Below are 24,593 nucleotides of genomic sequence, written 5' to 3' on the forward strand. Positions count from 1 at the left end.
GAGATGAAGTTGGAATGGCTAGTATGACTTCAACATGCACGATCTGTCTGTCTGTTCAGTTAGTTCGGGTCGTGAGATTGGGTTGTTGATTTACCATGATCTATCTGTGTTTTCGTGTTTTATTGAGTTTTCATTCATGTGGGGGATTGTCGGAAAACGATTAATAAAATATGGTTTTTTAAAAGTTTTAATAAAAATTATAATTTATTGTTTTCTTGTGTGAATGAAAAACTTATTAATCCCACACCGTGGAGTTTCCACTTTTTAGTTGTTTTAAGAGACTATATAAGATTTTAGTCCCACATCGGGGAGTTCCTCTTCTGAAGTTGTATTTGTCAATTATATAAACAAATTCACTACTTTTGTAAAATATATGGGGAAGGGGATTCTCTAATTTTTAAAAGAGACCCCCAAGGGAAAATATTTAATAGTGATTTCTTTAATGTTCGCGATTTTCCTTAAGGGGTTTTTTCGGAGTTACCAAGCTCAAGTTGAGCATCTACTACATATGTTAGTAGTAGGTGTAGTAGGATGTTTTATCCTGGAGATATCATGTCCTGTGAGGGCTATAGCATCACTCTTGAGTGTAGCCGGGCACTAATGTCTTAAGGGAAGCGTGTTGAAGACGTGACTCACTCTGTTTTTCCAAAGTTTTTCCTTGTTGCTGTTGTGGAGATATAGGAAGCTCGTCCGTTTCGTCAATCGATCACTTCCATCGTAAAGGAACTAAGTATCGATAATTTTTGTTTATTTAATTTTTTCTTTATTTTTGATTATTGCACCCAACAATATTTTGGAGATATGTTCGTCTTACGAAGATTTACAAAAAACTGAGCTCATTCCGAGACAAAGAAAGTCATACCTAACACCAGCTCCGGCATCACCAACAATCCCGATGTACCAGCAGAAAGACCAGCAAGACCACAAGCAAGACCAGATGAAAGATGTGCGTAATTAACCATCAAATAGATAATAAGATTTAGCCTTAGGGTTAATTCCAGTACTGGTGATAACAGCAATAACCAAACCATAAATACCCAACACTCCAGCCATAACAACTGGAACAATTGATTTCATAACCAAGATTTAGCCAAGTCCAAGGGGCATGTCTAGTTTTGTAAATGTTGTTTATTTTCTTTTCCATGTTGGTCACATCTTTCTAACCATGCCATTCCTCGGGTACTTATAAATTGCCGTAACAACCGAAAGCTTCTCGGATGCGTCAGAGCCTTCGATCATCAGTGCAACATGGTTCTTGAAAATGTCCGCGAGATGTGGACCGAGGTCTGTATTGTCTTTGAGAAACGTTCCTATTTCTGTACTGTAACCTTATACCTCTACTAAATGCTTTCACTTTTGCATACAGGTACCAAAGACAGGGAAAGGCAAGAAGAAAGCGCTTCCAGTGAACAAGGATAGGTTCATCAGCAAGATGTTCCTTAGAGGAGACTTTGTTGCAGCCTATGTTTACTACTCAAGAGAAATACTTGGCTATGGAGAGAAAAGAACAACTGTAGGCGTATAAAATGCTTTTCATTCACTTTTTAGTTTGCCAGGAAATACCGGATTTTAAGCACCTTAGTTTGCTTTGTAGTAATTGGAGGAAATATCTAACTGCACTTGTACAACTTTTCTCTATCTTCGAAGTTATTTACATCTTGCTCAGTCAGAGTAACCATTTGCCATTTATATCCAGAAGCTTTTAGCACTAGCTATTGCATAACATCCCTCTTGGCTCCTGCAGAGCTTAAATGATGCATGGCTAACGCTAAGAATGGTGTCATGATCCTGTTCAGAAGCTTAGTAATGAATCTGTAGATATATCCATCAATACTATGTGGTGTCTAGGTTTCCCTCTTACATTTGTAAAAACTCGCTGTGAATGGAATCTTGCTATCTGTATCTGTATAACGCCATTAAAAAACCATCGAAACAATAGGAAAAAGGATATATATAGGATCCAACTTGAGAGCGAAAGATGAAACTAAGTCTACAGTTAGGAGCAAAGGGGAAATTGTTGTCTAAGTTTTGCTCATTCATTTTCCTTGGTACAGTGAGTGGGTTATTGCATAGAGGAGGAATACAATCCTGTTGTGGTTCATACGGTGCTCTCGGGCCAACTTTAACCGGACACCAGGACGAAGTGAGCGGGTTCTTCTTTGGACCCAGGAAAGTCCCCGGGCCCTTGACCGTAGAGATACGGGTTCGGAAACGAGTAAGCTACGCGTAAAGAGGGCCACTTTGTCTTCGGACAAAAAAGGCTGAGACACGTGTGGAGCCTGAATCTCTTTCCGTAGCAACCTTGGCCGGTTTAACACAGTTATTTACTTGGTCCATTCCCTTTTTTATATTTTTCTACCAGAAACCTTCCTCTCCTAAATGAACAAAAACGTGTGAACCAAGAGCAATTCGTCACACACCAATACGTTCCTCTGTAAGGTCAATCTATGCCGATAAAATTAGTTACATTGAGGGAAAAATCAGAGAAAATGAATCATAAGGGAACTCAATCCTACTGATACAGTTTCAAGATTGCTATTAGCAAAATTTACGGGGTTACTAATTCCCATTTAAAACAAAACAATCATCACTCGATTGGTAACCCCCCAAGAAATGTTGTAGTCCTCTCTAGCAACAGTTTCTCAAGAGAGATTTGAAAAGATAACGAGGTGAAATTCTGGTACTATACCAGCAACTTTCCACCTAATTTTAATTTTAATACCACAGTATTCGTTTGGAAAGCTTACTGCCAAACAGCTTATTCACCAGATTACCGAATGTCACCAGTGGACCAGAAGTTTCACAGATAAGATTGCCAAAGCCAAATTTCAAGAGAGACAAGAAAAGCATGCTACTATAGAAATGGAGTTATGAAACCAGGATAATAAAACTGAAGTTTAAGATTATCTAGTTTCTTATGCTGTGGTTATTTGCATTTGCGATTTAGATATATCGCGTTCTGTTCACATCATAGTAGAGTTAAAAAAATATCAAACAAAACAATTAAGAAAAAAAATGAGCAATAAATACAACACATACAAAATAATCAGGTTCTAGATCCAGACAACACCCAGTAACTAGACCAGATAGAGCTAATATCTGCAGCGTACATAAATTAATCCATGAACAGAGAAAAGAAAGAAAAGAGCTTAAGCTTTATTTTCCAATCAATTTGTTCCTAATTTAAGCCGATAACTGAACAATCACCCCTGTGCAAGGGTGATGGAGTAATTGTGTTCAGAATGAAGAATTTTTCAGAGCACTGTGAGGGCTGAACAACCATTACAAACCTGAAGATGAATAAAAACAGACAAAATAATATACTGATAACCACACCAAGAAAAGCGCCAGAAATGGTCTCTCTCTTTCTAGTCTGCTCTAGATTGACCAGCTCTTGAAGACAAGATGATACCAACAATGAGTCCATACAAAGCAAGGGCTTCAGCGAAAATGAGGATAAGGATCATTCCAACGAAGAGCTTTGGCTGCTGAGCATTGGCTCTGCGAAAAATAGGATACCACAATCAACTGTAAGATCTCCTGATAACTCCAAATTAAACAACAAGAAAAACACAGAAAATAATTTATGTGTGCAGACTACTCATACAATTACAGCTAGGTCAGACCAAAATGGAAGGGAAATGGACCAGTCTAGAAACTGAGTGTTTGTAGGTAAATGCAGGACAAGAGAAATAACAGCACAGCACACAACTAATACATCTTTTATCTCCAAATGAGTTCTTCCAAGATTTGCTAATTTGGAAAATGTTTGTTCTGATTGGAGCAGAAGTTCATTAAACCAGCAACATAATGTTCTGTTTAAAAGCCCTACATAACACAATTATAAAAGGTAGAAGAGCTAATCATTACTATATATAAGCATCAAGAAATTGGCTAAGACAATTCTCACACCTGAAACCTCATGTAATTCAGTTGGCATCTAAAGACAACGTAAATTGGTTGCTCAGAAATTTAACATCTCTAAGCAGCACTATTCAGCAAGGAATCAATGCATCCTGTAGTAGTATCTCATATAAGGTTAACATACAAGTCTCAGCAACATGTTAGAAAATAGCAAGTGATCATACTGTTGACAGTACCTAATGAAACAAGAGCAGGGCAAGCAAATAGCACATGAGCGGTTAAGTTGGTTTAATCAAACTGTGAATGATAACAGCGAGGACATAGTATTGGAAGCTCAAAATATCAGGTATCAAGAAAAAACAAAGACAAGGTCAACGGAAGCTGACAGGGACAAGAATATTAGCAATTTGATGAGATAGTACAATACTTGTCTACAAGTACTTCAACGAAAGCGAGTTTTTAAACTGATATGAACTGAAAGGAGTATTAAACTAATAAACAGAATATAACAAGACACTTTGCTCATGATAACCTCATACTTCACATTCTCAAAAACTCAATCAAACCTCACAAGATCCTTACATGGCACATTAGCAATCACATTTATACAGTTTTTATGGACCCAAATTTAGATGTAATTAATTATACTCCAACTAAAACAAAATTAAGATACAAGATCAAACTTATGAAACCCAACATAAACAATTGTAAGCTATTTCTAATTTCTCATCTGGTCAATGTAATAAATCAAATAAACCAGATACATCCAATATAAGCAAATCAATTGTGGTAATCAATGCTAAATAGAGAGACAAAGAAGAAAGTCATACCTAACACCAGCATCACCAACAATCCCGATGGCCATACCAGCAGAAAGACCAGCAAGACCACAAGCAAGACCAGATGAAAGATGTGCGTAACCATCGAATAGATAATAAGATTTAGCCTTAGGGTTAATTCCAGTACTTATGATAACAGCAATAATCAAACCATAGATACCCAACACTCCAGCCATAACAACTGGAACAATTGATTTCATAACTAATTCTGGTCTCATTACACCCATTGAAGCTACACCAACACCGCTCTTAGCTGTTCCATAAGCAGCTCCCATACCTTAATTCAAAACATAGATCCACATTAAACAAAATTAAAGTCAAAATCACAAAAACAAAGAGAAATTCATGAAATCTGGAGTTAATTAGGGTTTTTTTCTTACATGAGAAAACAAGGGCAGCTGCAGCCCCAAGGAATCCGAAGAATGGAGCAGTTTCATCACCGCTGAATGATGAAGACATTTTGATTTACAGGAGATCGGATCTGAATTTTCTGTGTTTTTTGTTTTTTTCTTTGAGAGATTTGGGATTTCTCTCTCTCCGATTTTTTATGATCGAAAAAAATCAATCATCTACGTGACTTTTATAATGATTGTTAGCTCTCCACCTGGCACCAGCGGCCTCGAGTCGTCAACTACTCGGGACGGTGTTAATGGGCTTTTTCGATGGGCCTAAAAAATGATCAGGTTCACCGTTCAATTGATAGAAAACAGTTGCCGTTTGGTGCAACTCTTAGTACCCTTCTGTGGAAGAATCCTATTACCGGGGCTTAGAGAGTCGAGGTCTTTTGATCATTTGGGGCCTTTAATGTTTTGGGGAGGCGAAAACTAGATGGGGGAGATTCAAGTGACTTAAAAGTCTGATTTATCCTCTCCCCATTCATTTTTTTCGTTCTCCTTCATCTTCTCAAAAACTCTCAAAAACTAAAATCAAATTTTTTTTATTCTTCATTGATTCTCAAGATGACAGCAAGACCAAGAGTGACAAGATCCGGCCGATTGAACCCTGATTCTGAAACATGGCAAGTTATTGATGTTCCTTTTAATGGAGATGTGGTGAACCACTCACTCCAAACACTAAATCCATATGTGGTGAACCAATCTATTCAAACACCTGCAAATCCTCCACAAATGACTCCTACAAGGTAAGAATCGAAAAACCCACAAGTTCTTTTATCATTAGATTGAAAAAATAAGTTCGAATGATGATTTTAGAGTATTTCAAAATTCATTTCTGAAGGGTTTACGGCTGGGATATCATATCGTCCTGGCCGTAATTGCAACCTAACGGTTGGGACATCACGAACTCCCAGCCGTTAACCTCTTAAACGGTTAGGAAATTTTGATATCCCGACTGTTATATGTTTACATGGATGGGACTTTCCCAACCGTAAAAAGCCTTGTGTTAGCTGATTTTTTTCATAGTTGAGTGTTTTCGGTTGGAAATTTCCTAACCGTGACCAGTAGTTCTTGATCGTTATTCATGTTTCCTAGCCGATTTAGTAATTACGGTTAGGTAGGGGCACACTTCCCGGCCGCAATCTCGTAAACGGCTAGGTCGTGTACATTGTTTGTAGCCGAGACTTTATTTACGGTTAGGATGTCCTACTCATCCCAGCCCATAATATTTACCACGGATGGGTTTTTGTTAGTTCCTAACCGTAATTGTATAACTCTGATTTGTTTTTCACCATTTTTAGGAACCCTAAAAAGGAAAAAGAAGCCCAGGAGCTTCCAATGTGTGACATTGCTACGATGATGGTTAAGCGAGCTAAGTGGATAGCCAAGGGAATGCAACGTAACATTGAGGAGTTCTTATATTTGGATTGAGACCAACAAAAAACACTGCTTCCCAGGCTTCAGGAGTTACATAATCCAATGAGGGATGATCTATATACTGACGGCGAGGATGATTGGATGAGTGGTTCCCAAACTCCCTAAAGTTCTTCTTCATCATCTTCTGACGATGTTCCCAAGAATATTGGTCATGGTGAATAAGTGGTTTATGTACTTGTTTAAGACTTTGTTTTAGTATGTTCATCTTCTTAGCTTTTATCATTCAAGACTTTGTTTTAGTATATTTGCATGGATTTAGCGTGTTTTCAGTAACTGGATATTAGTGTACCTTGAATGAATGGATACTAGTGTTTTAATTATCTAGCAGAGAACACAATTTACTAACAATTCAGAGTAAAAAACGACTGGGATAATCAACTGTGAATTGATGGTAGGACTAGAATTACTAGCCGTATATTAGTTTACGTCCAGCAATATTAGCCGTAAACTTGACAGTGCCCAGAAATACGGGTGGGACTCCCAGCCATAATTCTGCGAAAAAATTAAATTACCAGTTCATTAGGCATTACGGGTTGAATTCCCAGTCGTAATTCTGTGAACTAGTAATCACGGTTGGGTTTTCAGGCCGTTACTTTTTAAACGGTGGGGTTTTTCAGCCGTTGTTTAGTACACGGTCAGGTATTCTCAGCCGTTTCTATTAAACGGTTAGGTCGTGTTATCGTAAAACCTAGACGTAATGATTGATTCAAAATTAATTTTTTTAAAACATATGATAAAACTAGATTAAAATGTTCATTTATAATGAGTGATTCAAAAAACAAAGGTTCACACCACATTTATACAAAGGTTCATATGATCACCACCCTTCAAAATCACATTGTTATCATAACCGTAAATAAAGTCATCATCATCGGAAATCTCATAGTCATCCTTATCGGAAGTCATTAGTATACAAGGAGCATCCCTCGACAACTGCAATGCTTTCCACAATTCAAATCTTTCTTCAAACCACACCAACCCAATGATATTTCATTGTCACCACCATCTCCCCTCCTTAATGGAGGTAATGGGCATTTGAAAAAGCGGGAGTCTAACAACACCATCCAATATTTCGCTTAGCAATCTGTATGGACTAACTCCGAAATATTTTCTTAGAGAATCAACTAGACAGTCAGACTCAATCTAGGTAAAAGTATCTCAAGGAGTTAATATCTCTCTCTTGTTTTGATTTACTCAAGCTAATAGAAATCAGCGAATCTTTAATCAAACATAAGGAATAACTTGGATGGTACCAAAGACCAATATCCAAGGATCAATCAATATCAATCAACAACCGAAGTTCGGATTTCCAATTGATTGAATCAAACGCACAACCTGTATTATTTCAATTATATAAACAAATATAATGCGGAAATAGAAATAACACAGACACCAGAAAAAATTTTAACGAGGAAACCGCAAATGCAGAAAAACCCCGGGACCTAGTCCAGATTGAGCACACACTGTATGAAGCCGCTACAGACACTAGCCTACTCCAAGCTAACTTCGGACTGGACTGTAGTTGAACCCCAATCAATCTCCCACTGATCCAAAGTATAGTTATGCTCCTATGCCTTTGATCCCAGCAGGATACTACGCACTTGATTCCCTTAGTTGATCTCACTCACAACTAAGAGTTGATATGACCAAAAATCGCAGGCTTTGACAATAAACAAATCTGTCTCACACAGACAAGTCTATCAAATGATCAATCTGTCTCCCACAGATAAACCCTAAAGGTTTTGTTCCGTATTTTGATAATAATCAAGGTGAACAGGAACCAATTGATAATTCGGTCTTATATTCCCGCAGAACAACCTAAAGTTATCAATCACCTCACAACAATCTTAATCGTATGGTAGCGAAACAAGATGTTGCAGAATCACAAACAATGAGACGAAGATGTTTGTGATTATTTTTATATCTTTCCTATCGGAGATATCAATCTCAAGCCAATCAATCTGATTGTACTCGTACGATAGAAGATGCAAGATCAGATCACACAACTATGATAAAAGTAGTATCGGTCTGGCTTCACAATCCCAATGAAGTCTTTAAGTCGCTAACCTGGTTTTTAGAATAAGAAAACCGAAGGTTAAAGGAGAATCGACTCTAGCACGCAAACTAGTATCACACGTAAGGTGTGGGGATTAGTTTTGCACAATACTAGATGTCTCATTTATATAGTCTTGCAAATCAGGGTTTGTAATCAATGTTAGCTTAGTAACAAAGCATTCAATATTCACCGTTAGATGAAAACCTGATTTAGATTCAAGCTAATATTTCTCAAACGTTAGATCGAAAACTTAGCTTGTTACACACACTTGACAATGCACGCTTTTAGGTTTGTTAACCGTACCCAAACGTATGCACTTGTTGGTTCAACAATAGTTAACCAAAAGGTTAGCCATATGAGCATTTCATATCAACCATGTTCTTCTTCACCATAACTAGTTCAAATGACTTCAAATGAACTAGTTAGAGAGTTGTTCAATTGCAAGGAAATCTTATGTACTACACAAGACACAATTGAAGCAAAGATGATTTGATTCATCTAAATTGGTTCATGAACTTTTATAGCCACGGTTTGCAAACTGCATTCCTTAGTCTTTTTAAGTTTAAGTTCAGAAATCATCTTCAGATATATAACTTTCTCAAGTTCGCAGACTAGGTTCGCGGACTTAAGTTACTGTGCAGAGTTTACAAACTCCAACAGAAATTCGCGGGTATGAGAACTTCGTCGGTTTGCGGACTGAGTTTGCGGACTTAACTTCACGCAAGTAGTTTGTCAACTCCAGCAGAAATTCTCGGTTTGAGAACTTCAGCAGTTCGCGGACTGAGTTCGCGGACTTGGCTCACGCCATTCTTCCGGTTCTCTTCATCAACAAAGTTCGCAAACTTTGGTTCAAGGAATAGGACTTATACATAAATGTTTTTCCACAATAATGCTTATGTCCACCATTGGTTATGTAATATAAACTCTCATTTCTATCGTTGAAACATTCTTAGAGGACGTTATACAGTTGTTACACCATTTCTCGTCAAAGCAATTTTCAAGATGATTGAAACATATCATGACTTTCGTCACATGGTAAAGATAAACTTGATCGAAGCGAAAAGATTTCCAACACATATTTCGAGATATAGATAGGCGAGGTATACTCGACTCGAAATACCAAATGTGTATAATCCAAGTATATATATATAGCATACGACTTCTTGTCTCAAAGAGTAGGAGATAGAATAGATAGAATTTTGAGTGATAGATAAGTTCAAGTCTTCACATACCTTTTTGTCGAGAAGTTCCAACGGTTCCTTGAGTAGTTCTTCTACTTGTATGATGAATCGCCATGAAGTCCTTGAGCTCAACTACACTTTCTATCCTAGTCCGAGACTTAGCTATAATAGACTAGAAATCAAGACTTATAGTTTTGATCACTAACATTGCAAACATGCTTGAGATAGCAACGCATGCGAGTTCGACCGAGCAATGCTCTAAAAATCTCCCCCTTTTTCAATTTTAGTGACAAAACTATCAATACATATGGAATACAAAAAAGATAAAGAAACTATAATAGCTCCTATTCCACATGTCTAATCTTCAACATTCCTCGAAATCTTCGTCACTTCCAAGTGCTCCAATGATCCCAAAGGTTGTAAGTTTAGCATCACCGTTGTTGAAGATCCGCAGTTATAACAATGAGAAAACATAGTTCTCGATCATTGTTATACGGTGTCATAGTATTATTACACAGCGTCAAAGTTCAATTGTATCACAACTTCAACAATAATATTATGGTGATATGTATCACTCCCCCTTAGTCAATACTCCATATCACATGGAAACCACTCCCCCTTACATAATGATCCGAAAACCATATGTATTTGTAGTATGAACTACATATTAATTCCCCCCCTTTTTGTCAATAAAATTTGCAAAGGTACAAGAACGGGATCATAATGAAATTTCCGAGAGTAACATTTCATGAAAAAAGGAAAAAAAAAACATACCAACAAATTTAGATGCAATCATAAAGCCGAAGCTAATTGCATTCATCAAGGAGTTTAAGGATACAAGATAACCCCTCTAAAATTCCACGGCCGCACACCCCTCAAGATATCACCATTAAGCACAAGTTCAGAAGAACTCTCCCCCATTTGATGTCATTCCCGAAAGAACAACAACGAGCGACCTTAATTTCAAACGAAAAGAAGGATTTTTATTGGACACCAAAAACCATAAGAATGATTTTCTATATCCAAAAACTCAATCAAATTAATCACAAGTAAACCCATGATTAATTTAATCGGAATACGCAATCAAATTAAACACAAAAAGTGATCAATTCAATTGATTATGCTCAACATAAGAGAACTTATGGAGACACGAAAATACTCAACTAGATTAATTACAAGAGAACCCATAATTAATCTAATTGGAATACACAACCAAACTAATCACAAAAATAATCAATTTAATTGTCAATTGTTTTGCTCGACATAAGAAAACTTACGGAGCAATAACTAAATAACCAAACAAGATGATTAATTTAATTCAATATGCTCGACATAACATATCTCACGAAACACCAACTAAGCTAAAAGATCAACTTGGTTGTATAGTGCTCAACATAAGATACATTACGGAGCCTCACAGTAATACATAAAATATGGATCAGGGATGATCAATACTGCGGAATACACAAGGATTCATTCTATATTCAATCACTATTTGCATAACGATATTAATAGACATAATCCTTGAAAACAAAAGATTTTAACCTATCTTCCATCAAATAATTGACAATATAGGCTTAACTTTTGTATTTGTCAAAAGTCCATTCATTCTTTTACCAGTACGTGAATACCGAACACGAACGACTTTACTTTTGACAAAGTATGGGACAAACATCGTTCACGGACGTAAACACCAATCCCATAACAAATCATAAAGATTAATACTGCAAAAACATCATCCTCCAAATATTTTTAGAATTTAGACCAATAAACCTAAAAAAAACAAGAAGATGAAAAATAATAGCTATGTGTAGTCACAATCATTGTTATTCAAAGCACTAGTTATTCTTCCAACTAAATCAAAAAGAAGACATACTAGGCAACAATAAGAACACGAATTACTCATCTTCTTCCTCATCGGAGATACTCCAAGATGCTTGAATTGCGTTCAAATCTTCCTTGAGCTCGGGAAACTTTGTTGCAACCAAAGACAATTGCTCTTAGACACACTTCACTCTTGAATTAACTTTACACACACCCTTATGAATTTTTTGAAGAAGGCTCACGGTGGTAGGGTCACTGAAATCAAGAGAAGCGATTCTTTGTCGCTTGCAAGCATTTTCCCTTATGCATCTGAAGGTACACGGACGAACCGGTTTGGGAACCCCAAGAGAGTTTCCAATAGAATCAAACTCACGGTCATGAAAAATTTGACTAATCAAGCATGGGTATCCCAACGTCTTGATGGGTGAAGTCATCGACATCATTTGAGAGATAATAAAACCACAAATATCGAGACTAGGAACACCTGATTCAAGGAAATAAACCAATTCCGTAAACTCATGACTCCACCAAGAATTTTCAATTGTGGAGGGACAAAGATTGGGGATACCAAGTTTTCCAAAAGCCATCAAAGCAATACTAAGATCATTAGTAGGGAACTTTCCTTGACTCTAAACGACCTTCTTCCCACAAAGCCCAACTGAGATATCATCAGATGGTGGACGTTCATCACTTGGTTTAGGAAGCCATACGTTCCCCAACAGGATTTTGGTAATCCTTGAAATTAATTCTCTATCAACAAGAAACCTTTCTCTACCAATCATGGATTTGAACTCCATCTTGTTGTAATCAACATCATGAATGTTGGTATAGAAAATCCTTGTAAGAGAATCAAATCCTTGACCAAGACCATCAAAGATATTTTCAAGCTTGAATTTCTAAAGCATACCAAATCCTCTTCATGCCCACTAGAGAAAACCAATTTCTTTTCTAGAATGAAACCTTTTGAAGCAATCTTATCAAACATTCGATCACAAGAATCATCCACAAACTTAATTCTAAGATAGTTCTTATCACAAGGAGAATTCAAGCTAGAGGATTTTGAGCTTTTAGAACTCCTTTTTGTGCTTCTAGGATTCATCATAGGTCTAGAAATAAGATAAGATCAAGAGAAATTTACTTACTTGGAGTGAATCTTGAACACCCTTTCTTTCAATTTCTTCAAGGAGGCTTTAATGGTGGAAACACACAAAACCTAGAGGTTCACGTACGCGAACTGTTTAAGGTGATGAAGATGTCCGCAAACTTCTTTTATATACCCTACATGGGCTTTGACCCGTGCACGAACCGTGACCCATTTGAGGAGTAGGATTTTAAAAATACAAACAACAAGTGAAAAAATACCTACTGAAAAGTTCTTAACATAAAAGGATATGAAAACAAAAATCAACATGTTACTTGCCTCATTTCAAGTCATATACAAATGGGGTAGAACCAATCCTGAAATCAGGTGTTGGAAACTGCATAGGATTTCCATGCAATTTTTTTGGTTGATATTTGTACCCAGAGTCGGGAGTATAATCGTAATGATAATACTTAGAGTCATGTGGGTCCTTTTTCTTATGACAAAGAGAAGACCTTTTCTGACAAATGGTTCCTCTGCTCAATTCATACGAATCATTTTTATCGGCTTCACATGAGTCGGTGTTGACAACAGTTTGTGCATCATTAGAAAATGATTTCACATGCACAACATTCTTGTCATAATACTTCAAATTCTCTATGGAATTAAGCTTTTCTAAGAATTGCAAAACACTTTCAAACGCTCTGAACAGCTCCTTGTCAATGGAACCTTTATGGTAGTATTCCTCAAAGAGATTAAGAGTAATTCTCGTGAGAGTCCAAACCCTTGAGCGTTGACCATGGTTTCTTCGACAATTCTTTTTATTCTTTTCCTTAGATTGTTTCTTCACCTCTAGATTTTCTGACATGCTAGATGGTATAGGATTATCATGTGCATCCATAAGAATGAAGTGTGATAATCTCTGAACAACCTTTAAGGAACTCTGGTGTGCGTTACAGATGCCACGAGCAAGCCTCTCAAAAAGATTTCCCATAGGAATGGAGTTTTGAGGATCGAACAAACACAAACTTATAAGGTTTGAGGTGTTTGCCTGCTTTGATACCAATTGAAAAAGCGGGGGTCTAACAACACCACCCAATATTTCGCTTAGCAATCTGTATGGACTAACTCCGAAATACTTTCTTAGAGAATCAACTAGACAGTCAGACTCAATCTAGGTAAAAGTATCTCAAGGAGTTAATATCTCTCTCTTGTTTTGATTTACTCAAGCTAATAGAAATCAGCGAGTCTTTAATCAAACACAAGGAATAACTTGGATGGTACCAAAGACCAATATCTAAGGATCAATCAATATCAATCAACAACCGACGGTCGGATTTCCAATTGATTGATTCAGACGCACAACCTGTATTATTTCAATTATATAAACAAATATAATGCGGAAATAGAAATAACACAGACATCAGAAATTTTGTTAACGAGGAAACCGCAAATGCAGAAAAACCTCGGGACCTAGTCCAGATTGAACACACACTGTATTAAGCCGCTACATACACTAGCCTACTCCAAGCTAACTTCGGACTGGATTGTAGTTGAACCCCAATCAATCTCCCACTGATCCAATGTACAGTTATGCTCCTACGCCTCTCAGCAGGATACTGCGCACTTGATTCCCTTAGCTGATCTCACCCACAAGTAAGAGTTGCTACGACCCAAAATCGCAGGCTTTAACAATAAACAAAACTGTCTCACACAGACAAGTCTATCAAAGGATCAATCTGTCTCCCACAGATAAACCCTAAAGGTTTTGTTCCGTCTTTTGATAATGATCAAGGTGAACAGGAACCAATTGATAATCCGGTCTTATATTCCCGAAGAACAGCCTAGAGTTATCAATCACCTCCTCCTCCTCCCCCTCCCCCTCTGATTTTCTTTTGTTTTGATTTTCAATTTCATCACTTCAGTTAAAGATATGAATTAGTCTTAATTGATTTGCTAATCATGATTAATAATGTTAATTACGTTTTATTATCTAAAATCATATGGGGTCATATTAGCCTTTATATAAAGATATTATGAGGGGTGTCCTAATTGATATTTGGTGACCCTAGAAAGCCCCCCAAAAAACTTGACTTTCTATCCCCAATAATAGGATTCCTGTGGAATGTACTCTCAATCCATCCAAAGCGTCAACCAACTTGACGCCTAGTCTCACAGCTTGCTTTGATTGGCAATTCACTCACCGCTACTCTATCCAACTGTTTACACCAATGCTGATGAGAAATGGTAAGATCCCACGCTTTTAAGATGGGAAGGCAACAAGTTCTTGCCGCCCTGCATCACTGGTCACATTTTTGACAAAGCTCTAACAAATTAATAAGAAAAGAAAAAAGAAGAATGATAATGCAATACTTCAACGAAAGTGAAGTGAAGATTACCCTTTGTTCCCTTCGTGCGCATCGGGTTGGGTGGTTTTGGGGGAGAGATAATCCGCACCGTTTAGACAGTGAGTGCTGCAGACATTTGATGTCCTGCCGGCGTGGCCAGACCGCCTCAGCGCCCTTGTTGCCAAGGGAAACACTCTTCGCTCAACCAACTATACCGACATTTCTGTTTTTCATCTCGCTTCAAATCTCCGCACTAATCCGCTTCCCAATGCATCCCCACCATGTACATCCCGCCCGACCGATGCTGTCCAATCCGGAACAGCTGCCGATGCTAAATCCATCGAGCCGTTGTTCAGACCCGCCACCATCGGTATCCGACCAATCGTTTTCTTTTTTGGAGACTAGCTGACCTGCCAACAAGGGATTTACCGCCCTTGCTTGCATAGATCTATCCACGAAAGTAGCAGTACGAATTGTCAGCTCAAGGGCGGAGAGATAGACATTTTATATTAGCTGAATGTGGTCAAACTGTACAAAAGTTGATATGGGGAAGAATTGAAAGCTAATTGCTGATCCATTATAATGGTGATCCCCGAAACAAAAAAATGGGAAATTTGCTAACCTAGTAAAAAGCAAGAATACAATATGGACGGGTGTACTCCCCAACACTTGCTTTCGTGATCATTTGCAGGGAACTCCTTTGCTGATCACCTGTGCCACACCCAAAATCTGGTGGCTTTCAAGATTTTGTACAGTTGGTCGATCCACCAAATTTAAGCAATTTCCACAAGTGAAGAAACTGGCACAAAGAGATGCTTCGAGATCATCACAGATAAGACTCTTTCACAATGACTTGCCTGGTCCTGAAGTTCAGCAAACCAAGCATCAAACTTCCTTCTCCACTGAACCCAGTGATCTCTGCTGTCAACGGTTGATGGCAGCTGGGGTAATGCTTATGTACATCCTTCCCATATCAAAGATGTCATTCATCATGCCATACCCTGATTCAAAATATGGTCAAACTACACAAGAACAACCCAAGCACACATTTCTTCATGTGTCTGAGGAAGGGCCAGGGGTAATGGTCATCATCACCAAACAATCAACAGCAACCTCATGGTTTGTCAACTGGGTTCAAAGCCATATGCTTCTCTATCAACTTGTCCACAAAAGAACGTATCTGCAAGTTCATATACATAAATATCATGTTGTTAAGATACTCCCAGCAAAAGAAATATTAAATAACCAAATGTTCAGAGCTTTTGATACAAGGAAGAAACTTATAACAGCATACCTTATTCTTCCGCTTGTAGTCAAGAAACACAGATACGCTCATGGATTTTTCTGCATCAGTGGTCTGCTCCATGACCTGATAAAAAGATATCACCGAAATAAACATGAGAGAAGAAAAACGGCAGTAGATATAAAGTTTACTGCCCTGGAATGAAACAGAATAACCCTACCTTTGTCGAACTTTTCTTCATTATTGACTTGTATCCTTCCTTATCAATCTTCCTAGCTTTGTATAAAGGCATGAGCAGTGAACCTACGTAATCCACAACGGCCTTTTTAATACGCTCCGGCCCTCTTGGGTGTTTATCAAACGTCAGGTTGTTTGCAGCAGATTGAGAAACAGAACTTTCTTCTATCCTCTTCTCATGCTTCTGGTTGTGTACATGCATTGTTGTGTTTGAATCCTCCTCGTCCCTTACATCCATCATGGGATGATAGAAATCAGAACTGACTGCTGCAGCTTGGAATTGCCATCTCTCAATGTCATGATAGTCCTTCACCCCTCCATATCCAGCACTGTCAACCCAAGCTTGTGTTAATCTATTGTCATTGGCCGCACTTTCTCCTGAATGCTCTTTCATGTCCACTTGGTGAGGATCCTCATTCGAATAGCCGTGTTGGGTATAGTTATCGCCCGACATTCTCGAACTGTCAGGATTGACACAGGCAGCGGAGAAATCAACTGACCAATCTCTAACCCTGCAGTTCCTAGAGTCTATCTCTGATATACAATCTTGTCTTCCCAAAGCGCCCCCTGGCCACCTTTTTCTAAAATCAACATCATCCATTTGTGCATATTGTTCTCTTCTAGCGAACTTGTGAAATGATGGTATCTTAGGAAGCTCGCGCAGTGAGCTGCAAACCGCTTCTGAAGAGGCATATGCCTGCAGGGAATATCCAGAAACAAACTGTGACTACATGATATTGCAACCACAGAGAAATGCTAATTGAAAGTTCAAAATAGAAAAACAAACCTGTGCAGCTGCAAGAGCAGCAGCTCGAGCTGCTTCAGCAGCAGCAAACGCAGCTTGCTCTTCTTCTGACATTAAAACAATGTCATCCTCCACCTTACAATCCAAGCTGACTGCAGTGCCTTGGGATCGTAGTGAGTTGACTTCAGACTTCGAGTCAGTAACAGCATCCAGTTTGACTAGCTTAGAGTTTGCCTTCTTATTGTTTACATCAGATGGTGAAATGTCCCCTGGGGAAGTTGAACCCCGAGTCATGCGTAACAGCTTCCCTGAAGGTGTGTCCTTAGATAATTTAGCCTTCAATGAATCGGATGCAGCTGTCTGCCTTAACAACTTTAATCTACCATTAGCAGTTTTTCCCTTGCGGAAGACTTCAATCCAGACGCTCACCAACTGACTTGCCACAGCTCGGATGTCACGACTAGTATGTACGCAAACTTTCTCCTTTATAGTTTTTCCTATACCTGTAGGGATAACGTTAGGTATACAGACTATCAAATTATAAACACATTAAAAATGTTTATGAAGAAATTGAGAAGCCTAAACAGAAGTCAAAAAGATAAGGACATCAAGCTTATATGATCATGCTGTTATATGCGAAGGAAAATAGGAGATGTACCTGATAGACGAACAGCAAGCAGATCGGTTGACACAAGCACAAGGAGACGAACACAATGACGCAGGAGTTGAGTCCCATCTTTTCCCATTGAATCCTGTTTTGGAACACAACAGATGATTCAAGATAAGTTTCTCCAAAATCTAAATACATTATACAAAACAAGAATAAAAAGGAAAGGAATCCAAGGACAAAGATGTACCAGAATCCATGAGTTGAGGATGCCAAGTCCATCTTTTGTGCCCGCAAAAGACTTAAGAGATTCGATTGGAAGATTTAGCAACTCTTTAGCCAAATGTAGTCGACCGGCAGTAGTCTTTGCATTACAGAACATGTCCCGCAACAATACCTTCTTAGACAAGCGTCCATCCAAAGAATTCTTGTACAGAACATTTGAGAATTCAACTGCCTCGAGTCTCTTCAATATGTCCCTCACTTCATTTCTTTCACCATCCGACTGTTCTTGTGCAGACTCCATCGCTTCAACTTCAGCTGTATAATCACTGCCAGTATTAAGGATGTCAATTATTCGAACTGCTTCTCGAAGACCACTCATCATTGCACCACCAACAGTGTCCGGGTGCTCCTTGCAGGTAGCTTCACCAGCAAAAAATAAACAGTTCTCAACAGGTCTACCAAGAATATCATAATCCTCCCCGGATGACCCAACAGCAACATAAGAGTAAGCCCCTCGGCTGAAAGGATCATTGCCCCAATTTGTAACTACTGATGCAACTGGGTCAGGTACCAAAGCTTCGCCGAATAGTTTACGAAGAACACTTAACGCATGGCCCACATGGTACGAGGAGCTTACACTTTGGCCATCAATGGCTGCCTGCCCAACCACAAGGGCTATAAGAATTGGAGCTCCCGCTGTTTTCTTGACATTCCAAAACATAAAGCACTGGCCCCTTTGTCCAGTTTCCTCAGCAGTTGCTCCAAAGTAGTCTACTGAATCATCCCAAAACACTTCAGGAAATTCCAAAACAACTTTGTTCAGAACACCAAAGCCAAGACGCTGGATCGACGAAGATTTCCACTCAGGTAGAGCAGGAGAAAATTTTATAGTCTCCGCCTTCAAGCAACCCAGCGGAACAGTAATAAGAACTGCTTCTGCTACAAACTCATTACCAGTGCTTGTGGAAACCTTGACACTTCTGCGCTGCCCTCCTGATTCTGCAGTGCTATATGAGATTTCCGTAACCACATTATTCAGGTGAATCTGGATCCCATCTCCTAAAGATTCAACAACATTGCTGTAACCCCCTTTGATCATACAGTGGGCCCCACCAAATCCTCCATAAATATCATCCTGATTCCAGTAAGGAAGAGACACCTCTTTTAGTGAAGCAGCACAACCATATTCCAAGTGTGCAAAGTGCCAGTCCATCACTCTCCTCTCAAGAGGGCTCAGAATTTCCTCGTTAAAGTCGGTCCTGCATAAAACATCCTCCGAAGTACCATTGACTCTAGTCTGAAAGCCACCTTCAGATGTAGCGAGAATCCGGTCTTCAGTATCTGATATTGACCGAGCTGTACGGCGCCTCTTAAGGGCATATTCCAATCCATCCTCGAGAGACATTTTCATCGCACGATCGCCCTTCTGAGCAACAAGTACAACCATGTCATCAAGGAGACTATTATATTCAGCTTCAAGAGCTTCATCTAAATCAGCTTGAACTTTCTCACCCAACACAATATCATAGAGTGGGCAGTCGCTATTCAAAACAGTCAGTTCAAGTCCTAATTGGGAACAAATCAATGAGGACGGGTCTGGTCTCCTCTCGGTTGCAACATCAGCCTCCACACCTGTAATGATGCTAGCTCCAAGATCAACAGGAACTGATAGAGATGATCTATCTGTATAAACACGACCTCCCAACCTCTCACGAGCCTCAAGCACCGTAACAGAGAAACCTTGGCGTTGCAAATGACGAGCTGCAGTTAGGCCAGCAGAACCAGCTCCTATCACAATTATTCTCTTTTGAGCTTCCAGATCACACTGTGTAGTGATTTCCTCAACGGGGTCAATTACAACTGAGTTAACCCCACAGGAATCTTTCATCTGCTTTGGAGAGAGAATATGAGGCTTTCTGAATTCCACTGCTTCACTAGATGGATCATCAATATTCAAAGTCTCTATATTGACCAATTTTTTAGGCAGATTCGAATCTATGAAATCATTTTCCTGATCATGATCAACTGCACATTCTTCGAATTCTATCAGAGCGGACAATTCTGATCCTGCGCTTAGGACATGAAGGTTATTATCTTTGGGGGCTTCTTCTGCTTGCTGGATGAACACGTCATTCTTTGCCTCCATGGGGTTCTCCAAACTCTGATGCTGGATGAACACGTCATTCTTTGCCTCGATGGGGTTCTTTAGACTCTGGAATGGACCAACATCAAGGGAAATTTGATTATCCAAATCAACTAGGGGAGCTTCAGATTCTTCCTCAATTACAGTTTCTTTTAGAGCTTCAGTGAGCAATCTCGATTCAGACATTATTTCCTTCTTATCAGAAGCAACGCCTACATTTATATAACCCTGTAGAGAACTTGTCAGAAATAGAAAACAGAGCTGGAAGATTGAAAGTGTAGAATCAAGTACTCCATACGAAATCTATATTCAACAAACTGAGCCTCGAGGCCCTTGAAATCAAAGATATTGTGGTCTCTAATCCATTTTAAAGGAGTACAGAAATTAAAAAGAAAATGAAGATATGTTGTAAAAGTACAAAACTTACTCTATGGTCCAGAAATGCATAAATCTCACGGATAAGGGCCATTCTCGGTAGCTCCTCCTCAGAAGGAACTTCAGGAACACCACACTCTACAAGAGGCAATATGCGGCCCATGTCTTTACTCCACAGGCCTAAGATCAGATTCCTGCATTTGACAATCAAACATATCTCAGAAAATTAAAGCTTGTATCTTTTGTTATCTTCAAGCAGTCTGAGTTGTACAAACAAAAAGGATTGCAAGCTAGAAGAACCACTATCGCGTGATCATTGATGATTCAGAATAATAGTGGAATAGTGATATCTAATATTCAGAATGTAAAGATCGTGGACAAAGTGTTCGTTATAAAAGGATGCCATATTGCAAATTGCGGAAACTACAGGAAGATCACCAAATTTACCAAGTAACAATAATCAGAAATTAGATATATTCAACAACAATGTGCAGAGTTTAAGTTTCCAGCAGCCAATAAGAAATGGGCAAAGGTGTCACATTTTCTCTACCAGAAAATGATTGCACCTGATATAGTATATATCTACTATAAGTATATAAGTAAAAGACTTACAAAATGGCCTTGATCTGAGTCTTTCAGAAAAAGGAAGTACTTCATTGGAGTGTGAACAAACATTTGAACAAGAAAAATGATGCACAATGAAGACGGCAATGGAAAGTAAATGATGAAATAGGCTTCAGGTTAACAGACCTGCATTCCAAGTATTCTTGAAGCCCACCTCTGCGCTTTAAGACCTCCCTGAATTTAATTTTCTCAACTGGACCAGCAGCACAAGCTTTTAAACCAACTGATACTGCTGCTGCACGACCATCATCGGACTGTAAAACTACATTTGTCGGGTCACTGAACTCGTCTTTTGTTTTAGAAGGCCGATCCCCATTACTCATTCGGTTATTTTCGAAAATCCCTTGCTCGTGCAGAAGAAATTCCCAAGCAGTATCCCCCTCATAAGCCATGTCCCCATGTCTACGCTTTTTTATCTTGCGTGACAGTTGTTTCTTATCCTTTTTTCTAGAATGAAGCGCCTTCCCTGAATCTTCGTCATGATCAGAATGTTCATCAAACCCCCTCCCAAATTTATCGGTATCATCCATCTTTTCTGTGATAGAATCCGCAAAGTGACTTTTAGTGGCACACGAGAAGGAATGCTCCAAAACTTCTCCAGAAGGTTGTATTGCATGATCACATTTAGCTGTTAACTCGGATGGACTTCGGCAGTGCGTAGAAGATAACTTCTCAACATGCCGTTGCTCGATGGTATCTTCATAAGGTTGGTTCAAACAATCCCCAGAGCCTAAAATGGTCGCTTTACACATTTCAAGAACACATTCAGATGAATGATCATCATCGCCAATGGTGTTTCGTAAACATGTACTCTTGCTAGTATATTCTAATGTCTTAATTGTCTCCCCGTGCAAACGCTGCTTCAATAAAGCTTTGTGATCATGAGCTTCTTCTGTCTGTGTCATAGAATCATAACAGGGTCCACCGAAACCCTCATCCTCATGTTTCACTGTATGGTCCTCAGGAATCACTTCAGACTCTATAGCAAACTCATCAACATCCTTCTTAATCTCTGGGACAGAAGCAAGCATGCTAACTAAACCATCGCTAGACCGTATATTTTTGGGTGCTGAGAATTTGATATCAGTTCTGTAATCCTCCCCTTCAGAGCTACAGCTCAACCCAGCACCAGAAGATGGAATTCCGTCCCTTTGTTTCTGAGGATTTGAAGACAAAGGTTTCTTAACTAAACTAGTTTGTGATTTTTTAACCAATCCAGGTAATGAATCCAGCCTATCACCAGAAGCATTGTCACGACATAAAATCCCCTCTTTCTCTTCCATTGCAGATGTCTCTTGTAATCTTCGCATGCCAGATCCCTGATCTGACCCGTCATCTACACTAGAATTATCTCCTCCCTTCTTCTTCTGCATCACATCATCCCTGAATCTCTTCCGTTTCCCTTTCGGCTTATCTTGTAAAATTTCTTCAGCCAAAGATGAATCTAAAGCATCATCACCACTACATAGCAAACTTTCCTTTACCTCCTTTGAGCCTAACCCAACATCACTGAAACCACAACCATTTCCTTTCCCTGTCCCAGATCTATCATCTTGACCTACTTTAGGTTTTTTCACCTTCTTCCTAAAACTAGCCAAGGTAGTTTCCATTTCACCAGAATCGTCATGCTTAGAAACACGAACCCTAGCTTCACCCTTTCCAACCTTTCCAACATCTCCTAATCCAGCCTTAACTTTTTTAGGGTTCTTAAGCTTCTTAAAAAGAGATCCTATTGGTTCATCATCACCCGAATCAACTATAACATGAATTGGCTTTTTCTTAGCTTCTTTATCCATTTTCACATCATCTTCATCAACCCTAGTTTTATTTGAAGATAATAACTCCTCTCCTTCTAACACTAACCCACCATTAATGTCTGAATTAACACGCAAAGTTTCAACTCCCATACTTCCTTTACCAACCAAATAACTCTCATCATTCGTAAATATCTGCTCAATAACCATCAATCCCCCTTTATAACATCCACATACAAAAATGTTTATCAACCCTAATACCTCCAAATAAAATCAATAGATTCAAATCCCATCACCACTGCTATATTCAAATATATCTGAAATCTTACACATACACCAATAAGAAATAGGATATCGATATTTTCTAACTTACAAAAGAAAAATCTAGGGTTTTCAAGAAAGGGTTTGGTGTTGATGTACAATAAATTATTTGTGTGTTGTGAAGAATATATGAAACACTAACTAACTACTACACCTGTATTGTGTGTGTTTGGAGTTCGGAGCTTGAAGCTTCCGGTCTGGTCTCGTCAATGGTGTTGGGATCTGTAAGGGAACAGATGAAGTGCGCACGTTAGTCGTTAGCAAAAGAAGCCCTCGTCTTTTAAAACTTTTCTTCTTTTTTTGTTTTTTGGGTTCGGGTAACTGGTACTCCAAATAACTAGGGCTTGCTACAACAGAATAATTTTTGGGCTCAGTTCACTGTACTATGAACGATTTTTTGGGAGCATCTTTTTTTTTTTTTTGGGACCATAGTTTTATTAGGCCACCTACCCTACAATGTTAAGGAATGTCCTAAAATCAGATGAGATTACTAATTTGGCCCTTATCCTAATTAAATTTAACTCTAATCTAATAACTGCCCCTAATCTAATAATTATCCCTGATTAAAATTAACCATAATTTAATGTAAAACAAAAACAAAAGTATCTAAACCTAGCCGCACAAAAAAAAAATCAGTTCTCCTCTATTTCTCTTCTTCCCCATTTCAACATCGTCTTCATCGATTAATCGTCGATTCATAGAATTTTCATCGTCGATTAATCAATCGACTATAAGAATGCTTCTTCGAAAGAAAACCAACAGACTCCCAGGAACAGGTCCCCCATTAGGGCATCTAGCAAATCAACCAAGTGATTTGAGATTCATAAAGAAGTGGAACAGCCAAGTGAATCCACAATCCAGTATAATAGACGCAGTAAGAATCTTGATTCTGCCATGGGATCGATTCGAAGGTATTTTCCAACAAACCCATTACTTTTAATTTGATTTTGATTCGTTTAATTGAATAGAAATCATCAAAATATGGTTCAAATGGAAGTTACAGTGCACTATTCGGTTAGGATGAATTTCTAAAAAACCCTAGTTTGTTAACCGAACTTCCTGAAAGGAAGAACACGAAGAACAGTTTGGTTCTATAGGATTTAAAACTAGGTCACCGAACTGCCAGTTCGGTTAGTTCGCAAAGAGGCCTAAAACTTTTTTCTCACCGAACTTAACCAGTTTTACAACAAATTGTTTTTTCACATGTAACAAAACTGTCCAATTTTGCCCGCTATTTTGAGTTTTTGTGTAACCGAACTGAGCTATCTTGTTCGGTTGGTTCGCATAAAATTCT

General features: G+C 38.6%; 2 protein-coding genes across 2 annotated transcripts; both read right to left on the reverse strand.

Moving 5' to 3' along the window:
- Positions 1-2,984: 2,984 nt before the first annotated feature.
- Positions 2,985-5,267, reverse strand: LOC113288790 (V-type proton ATPase 16 kDa proteolipid subunit-like). The gene is made up of 3 exons (XM_026537910.1): positions 5,084-5,267; positions 4,695-4,980; positions 2,985-3,501 (listed from the first exon to the last, which is right to left on the reverse strand). The coding sequence occupies exons 1-3, from the start codon at positions 5,160-5,162 to the stop codon at positions 3,369-3,371; spliced, it is 498 nt and encodes a 165-aa protein (XP_026393695.1). The 5' UTR covers positions 5,163-5,267; the 3' UTR covers positions 2,985-3,368.
- Positions 5,268-15,506: 10,239 nt separating this feature from the next.
- On the reverse strand, positions 15,507-23,590 carry LOC113288791 (lysine-specific histone demethylase 1 homolog 3-like). Its single transcript, XM_026537911.1, has 8 exons — positions 21,351-23,590; positions 20,653-20,794; positions 18,108-20,453; positions 17,909-18,002; positions 17,293-17,753; positions 16,489-17,202; positions 16,320-16,394; positions 15,507-16,205 (listed from the first exon to the last, which is right to left on the reverse strand). Exons 1-8 carry the CDS (start codon positions 23,186-23,188, stop codon positions 16,140-16,142), a joined length of 5,736 nt encoding a protein of 1,911 aa, XP_026393696.1. The 5' UTR covers positions 23,189-23,590; the 3' UTR covers positions 15,507-16,139.
- Positions 23,591-24,593: the final 1,003 nt, after the last annotated feature.

The sequence above is a fragment of the Papaver somniferum genome, chromosome 6 (genome assembly GCF_003573695.1).
Source record: "Papaver somniferum cultivar HN1 chromosome 6, ASM357369v1, whole genome shotgun sequence".
Taxonomy (NCBI): domain Eukaryota; kingdom Viridiplantae; phylum Streptophyta; class Magnoliopsida; order Ranunculales; family Papaveraceae; genus Papaver; species Papaver somniferum.

What these genes read in the sequence shown, in the direction of transcription:
- LOC113288790 (XM_026537910.1), bottom strand. Translation starts at nt 5,162, where the DNA reads ATGTCTTCATCATTCAGCGGTGATGAAACTGCTCCATTCTTCGGATTC. An exon ending in AGCTGCCCTTGTTTTCTCAT is followed by an intron (nt 4,981 to 5,083) that starts GTAAGAAAAAAA and finishes TTTTGAATTAAG; the next exon opens with GTATGGGAGCTGCTTATGGA. An exon ending in GTTGGTGATGCTGGTGTTAG is followed by an intron (nt 3,502 to 4,694) that starts GTATGACTTTCT and finishes TATTTTTCGCAG; the next exon opens with AGCCAATGCTCAGCAGCCAA.
- LOC113288791 (XM_026537911.1), bottom strand. Translation starts at nt 23,188, where the DNA reads ATGGTTATTGAGCAGATATTTACGAATGATGAGAGTTATTTGGTTGGT. An exon ending in CAAGAATACTTGGAATGCAG is followed by an intron (nt 20,795 to 21,350) that starts GTCTGTTAACCT and finishes TGTCAAATGCAG; the next exon opens with GAATCTGATCTTAGGCCTGT. An exon ending in ACTACAAGCGGAAGAATAAG is followed by an intron (nt 16,206 to 16,319) that starts GTATGCTGTTAT and finishes ATGAACTTGCAG; the next exon opens with ATACGTTCTTTTGTGGACAA.